This window comes from Garra rufa, chromosome 5 (genome assembly GCF_049309525.1).
Source record: "Garra rufa chromosome 5, GarRuf1.0, whole genome shotgun sequence".
NCBI classification, from domain to species: domain Eukaryota; kingdom Metazoa; phylum Chordata; class Actinopteri; order Cypriniformes; family Cyprinidae; genus Garra; species Garra rufa.
This window is the reverse complement of record NC_133365.1, coordinates 48,112,752-48,118,958: the sequence shown is the minus strand read 5'-3', so window position 1 is coordinate 48,118,958 and position 6,207 is coordinate 48,112,752. Positions and strand designations below refer to the sequence as shown.

Genomic DNA, 6,207 nt, shown 5'->3' with positions numbered 1-6,207 from the left:
AGAGTTAGTGTTCTTTAGGATGACAGCTCACAAATCTCTCAAGTCTGCAGAGATTGATTCTTATGTTAAAGAACTGATGCATTACTAAAAGTAATTTAACTCTTGAGGGGGTGAATAAATATGAAAAATCACCATGCAAGTAACTCCTCTGATTGCAAGCACAATTATGATTAAAACAAATTCTTCTTGAATATTTCCAGCATTAAGATGAAATCTAAGCTATATGATTTCCGTTTTTCGATAATGCTGAGTTCTCGGGCGTTGCTCTGGATTCCGAGCGAGGATTTTGCTTTGCAGCTTTGCTTCGTGATCGCCCATGCAGACGGCAACAAATACAAAAGCCCCTCCAACAACTAAAAGAAGTCCGGCAAACCATGCAGAAAACATGGCCTCTCCATACTCCCATCTGGGCATCACATCGGGAAGATTCTCATCCCAGAACTTTACTACCATTATGTACGCCATTAGCGAAACAGGTGCGAGGGTTGTGATCCCCGAGACGAGGATAAACACTCCACCGAGGATGAGAAGCATCCTCTTCATGCTCTCCCGCCCGGCGCCAATGTCAACACCTTGGAGTCCGAAAAAAGTAGCCGCCACACCGAGGAATCCCGTCGCGATGGAAATGCACATGAGAACCCGAGAAGCTAAAGTGTCTAGTGGAAGGGCTAAAAAAGACTCAAAGGCTTTGCAGTGAATGCCAACTTCCTCCGTGTAGATACACATGTGCCAGAGTCCCTCATACCAGTTCTCCATCTCATTCAGATCCGAGTTCATCGTCTTCCATAGTGGCAGGAAGGTGGTTATAAAGGTTGTGACTAAACCTCCGAAGGACACAAAGAGCGAAGCTCTCTGGACAAACTTAGTGGTGAACAGCACCATGTTAACACTCTGGCTTTGTCTGTCAGTCCATCTGAAACTGACTGACTCGTACATCTCCTCTAGTCTGAACTGGCTCCTCCTTTGCTTTAATAAAAACCCACCTGTTCTGGATAATCCAGCGGCCCTTCACAACGGCCGGACTGTTTTTCAATCTGATGAATATCTTTTCGGAGGACAATAACTGCTTTTTAAAGAGGAAATACGATCTGTCCAGTTTTAAGTCTGTGCAAGAAGCCTGAACAGAGCGCAATAAGACTTTATTGAGATTGAGGGAAAAAGAAAGAATTAGGAAGCGCTTCAAAAAATGCTTTGGTGAAATGTGTTAAAAGAGCCTTTTTCCTTTCAAATTTAAGCTAATGAAGTGATACTGAAGAGTTTTAGGATGCTGTTACTTTGCAAAGTGTCGGGTAGCAGCCGAATGAATGATAGTTTGCTTTGAGAACACTATGTACCACAGGTTTTTTTTTTTTCTCTGAAGCTCCTCTGATATTCGGAGATCAGGGGTTGGAAATCGGACACCTTGTCCTACATGCTGAGCTGAGCTCATCCATACCTCACCATTTGTCCTTGAACACAGAATGTGGATATTTTCCCCTTTATGTATAATAGGCTAGATTTAAAGATGCCCCAACTTTAACCTTAAGTTTTAATCTGAATAATTCACTCCACACTGTAAGATAGACAAACACTACCGTAAAAATTTGTGGTTAATACATTTTTTTTTTTTGATTAATACATTTATTCATTAAGGATGTAACCCAAAAGATTAGGCTATTCATCAAATAATCTTAAATAAACATCACAGTTTCCACTAAAATATTAAACAGTATCAACAACTGACAATAAGAAAAGTTTCTTGAGCAGCAGATTTGCATATTAGAATGATTTCTGAAGGATCATGATGCTGGAAATTTAGCTTTGTCATATTAAAATAGAAATATTTTAAATTATAATCATATTTCACAACATTACAGTTTGTGCTGTATTTTGGGATCAAATAAATGTATCTTTGCTGAGCAGAAGATGCTAATTAAATTATTTTACAAACAAATCAATAATCTATACCCCTCCAAAAAAACTTAACCTGAACTTGCCTGAATTTAAATGCCGTTGTTAAAATTTCTCTCTCTGAGAAGACTTCATTTATAAAGGCTTATCTTCTCATATCTGATGTAACCAGATCCACAAACTGAAATGAAGATAATTTGGCTGGTTGAAGGTCAAGGATTGATCTGTGCTTTGAACATCAAAGATAAGTTACCCTTTTGTGTTGAACCCCAAGAGGATTTGGTGTAGTCCCTTAAAGCAGTGATTCTCAACTCCAGTCCTCGAGGCCCACAGCTCTGAACATTTTGTATGTCTCCTTCATTAAGCACACCTGATTGAGATAATCAGCTCGTTAGGAGAAAGATCCATGAACTGAACTGAGTGTGTCAGATTCAGAAACATACAAAATGTGCAGAGCAGTGGGCCCCGAGGACTGGAGTTGAGAATCACTGCCTTAAAGGAATAGTTCATCCAAAAATTCACATGACTCTAGTCCATCAATTGATGTCCAATTGATATCTTGTAATAAACAAAGGGATCATTAAGACATTTCTAAATTCAAATTGCTTCCAGCTATAATAAATAAGAGTCCTTAAAGGAACACTCCACTTTTTTTGGAAATAGGCTCATTCTCCAACTCCCCCCCGAGTTAATAAGTTGAGTTTTACCGTTTTGAAATCCATTCAGCAGTTCTCCTGTTCTGGCGATATCACTGTTAGCATAGCTTAGCATAGATCATTGAATCCTATTAGACCAATAGCATCACGTTCAAAAATGACCAACGAGTTTCCATATTTGTTGTATTTAAAACTTGACTCTTCTGTAGTTAAATCGTGTACTAAGACCAGCGGAAATGTAAAGCTGCGAGTTTCTAGGCTGATAAGATTAGGAACTACACTTCCATTCCGGCGCAATAGTCAAGGAAGTTTGCTGCCGTAATATGGCCGAAGCAGGCGGAGTATTATCAGAAATGAGTTCCCAGCTAGTTTAGCATTTGCACATGTGCTGCGTGGTATTACTGCTCCTGCTTCGGCCTTATTACGGCAGCAAACTTCCTTGACTATTACGCCGGAATGGGAGTTTAGTTCCTAATCTTATTAGCCTAGAAAATTGAAGCTTTGCATTTCCACCGGTCTTAGTACATGATAGAACTACAGAAGAGTCAAGTTTTAAATAGGACAAATATCGAAACTCGTTGGTCATTTTTGAACGCGATGCTACTGGTCTAATAGGATTCAATGATCTATGCTAAGCTATGCTAAAAGTGATATCGCCAGAACAGGAGAACAGCTGAATGGATTTCAAAACGGTAAAACTCAACTTATTAACTCGGGGGGAGTTGGAGAATGAGCCTATTTCCAAAAAAAGTGGTGTGTTCCTTTAACCATAATATTGCTTTTACCAGTGAAAAAGTCATCTTGTCTAAATCAGGAGAGAAATATGCATAGATCAAGCACTGTTTACTAGCAACTAACACTGGAGAAAGCATTATTATGGACTTGTATTTTGGTCAGAATCAACTATTTTAAGTGAAAATGTCTTTGGAACACCTTCTATGGCTTAATATAATGTACATGATGTCTTTTACTGAAATTTGTAGTAGAAAACCCATAAAAGACTTACGTTATTTAAAAAAATCCACATTGTTTTATACATATTTTGGATTATGGGGGTGCCATTATTTTGGCAGAGTGAACTACTGAGTACACAAACTGACAACTGACAACAACAAAACTAAGAAAATAAAATATTGATACGATGCCACATTGTGCGGATTTTGGTTGTAATTTTCGGTTGAAGGGCAACAAGAGAACCTTTTTGAACCTTTTTTAATAGTTGTGTGTGAGTCCCTCAATTGTCCTCAGTGTGAAAAGATGAATCTCAAAATTATAGTCACTGCTGGAAAGGGTTCAAATATGCAAAAGATGCTGAAAACCTGCAAAATCTGCAGGACCTGGAGGATTTTTCTGAAGAACAGTGCTCAGTTTAACTGTTCAAAACAAACAAAGGACTCATGAACAACCATCACAAAACAAAAAAACAGTTGTAGATCTTCCAGGTAACCACACAGTATTAAGAACCAAGGGTTCACAAACTTTTGAAGGGGGTTATTTTAATAATTTCAGTATTTTAGTTTCTGAGTTGTGTCACGGTAAAAATAGCAACAGGTAGCGCCAGTAGCTCACAAAGTGGAACGTCATCAAAATAATGGCGCCCCCATAGTCCAAAATATGTATAAAACAATGTGGATTTTATAATTAATCTTTTATGGGTCTTTTACTATATGTTTCAATAAGAGACATCTCTTAGATTATATTAAGCTATACATGTCTTAATACCCAGGGTTTTCTTTAAATATGCATTTTATTTTATTTAAACACACAGCTTTTCATTTCACAAGACATTAATTGATGGACTGGAGTAGTGTGAATTACTTGTGGATTATTGTGTTTTTATCAGCTGTTTGGACTCTCATTCTGACGGCACCCATTCACTGCAGAGGATCCATTGGTGAGCAAGTGATGTAATGCTACGTTTCTCCAAATTTTTTGTGATGAAGATGAGATGTAGAACATATCTACAACATCTTTGACAGCCTGAATTTTCAAAGGTGAGCTATTTCTTTAATTTAACCCTAACCCTTCTGATGAAAATGAAACAATAAAACTAGTTAGTATGAAAGGGCCTCTTCAGTCAACTCTAAAACTATGTTAATGTTCTGAGACATGTTCAATCACGAACAATGCCAGATAATAATAAAGTCAGATCTCTGAGGCTGTGTGGCCTGAGAGATGCCCAGGTGCAGTTGCAGCTCCTGGCAGCATGTGTGATACTCTGAAAAGAATGATCCCCTTTGTGCTGCTATCCAAAACCACTCATTTTTCTTTCATCACCCCTGTCTCAGGTTCAGCTTTTATGGTGTTCTGTTGAAACTGACAGCAAACAGCATTTCAGTTAATAATGTTTATATTTTGTTCTAAATTACTTGAGGACAACATTTGTTTTGACTTTTTACTTAAGTATTACACTTATCATTTGAATAATCTTTTCATTTAAGGTGCTGTGTGTGATTTTAGCCATTTCGCTTTAACCACATGACTGGATAAAAAGCACACACTGTTTAAAGAAGCATTGGGCTTTCAACAAGTCAAAAGTTTACATACACCTTGCAGAATCTGCAAAGTGTTAATTATTTTACCAAAATAAGAGGGTTTAAACACAATAAAAGTTATTTTTATTTAGTACTGTTCTGAGTATTTTTTTGTGTGTGTTTGAACCCTTTCCAACAATGAGATCCATCTTTTGAGGACAACTGAGGGACTCAAATGCTCAAAAAGGGAAGGTTCAAATGCTTACTGATGCTCCAAAAAAGGAAACACAATGCATTAAGAGCTGGGGGTGAAAACTTTTGAAATTTTAAGATCAAGAAAAATTGTACTTTGCCTTCTGGGAAACATGCAAGTATCTTCTGTTGCCTCCGATGGGCAGTACTAAATGGGAAAAAAAAAATTTTTTCAACAAAATAAGAAAAATTTGGACATCGTCATCCTGTTCAAAAGTTTTCACCCCCACCTCTTAATGCATTGTGTTTCCTTCTGGAGCATTAGTGAATGCTTGAACCTTTTTTAATAGTTGTGTTTGAGTCCCTCAATTGTTCTCAGTGTGAAAAGATGAATCTCAAAATCATATAGTCACTGCTGGAAAGGGTTCAAATATGCAAAAGATGCTGGAAAACTGAAGAATCTGCAGGACCTGAACAGTGAGCGGTTTAACCATTCAGAACAAACAAAGGACTCATGAACAACCATTACAAAACAAAAAAACAGTCATAGATTATCCAGGTAACCACACACAGTATTAAGAAGCAAGGGTTCCCAAACTTTTGAAGAGGGTTATTTTAATAATTTCAGCTATTTTTCTGTCTTGTGGACTATATGTAAACATCTTTTATGTAAAATATCTTACTCAGGACAGTACTAAATAAAAAACAACATGCATTGTGTATGATCCCTCTTATTTTGTTAACATTATTCACACAGATTCTGCAAGGGGTTCCCAAACTTTCGCATGCCACTGTATCTTACTCAGGTCAGTGCTAAATAAAAAATAACTTGCATTTTGTATGATCCCTCTTATTTTGGTAAAATAATGAACATTTTGCAGATTCTGCAAGGTGTATATAAACTTTTGACTTCAACTGTAGGTTTGCACTTTTAAATAACATGTTAATGTCTTATTAACAGCATTGCACAAAGGATGAATGAACAGATACTTACA

The 6,207-nt window shown here is 37.2% G+C and overlaps 1 protein-coding gene across 1 annotated transcript; it reads right to left on the bottom strand.

The window, feature by feature from the left end:
• Window positions 1–219: 219 nt before the first annotated feature.
• On the bottom strand, window positions 220–882 carry cldn26 (claudin 26). The gene has a single exon (XM_073839479.1). It carries the CDS (start codon window positions 880–882, stop codon window positions 220–222), a length of 663 nt encoding a protein of 220 aa, XP_073695580.1.
• Between the last annotated feature and the right edge of the window lie 5,325 nt (window positions 883–6,207).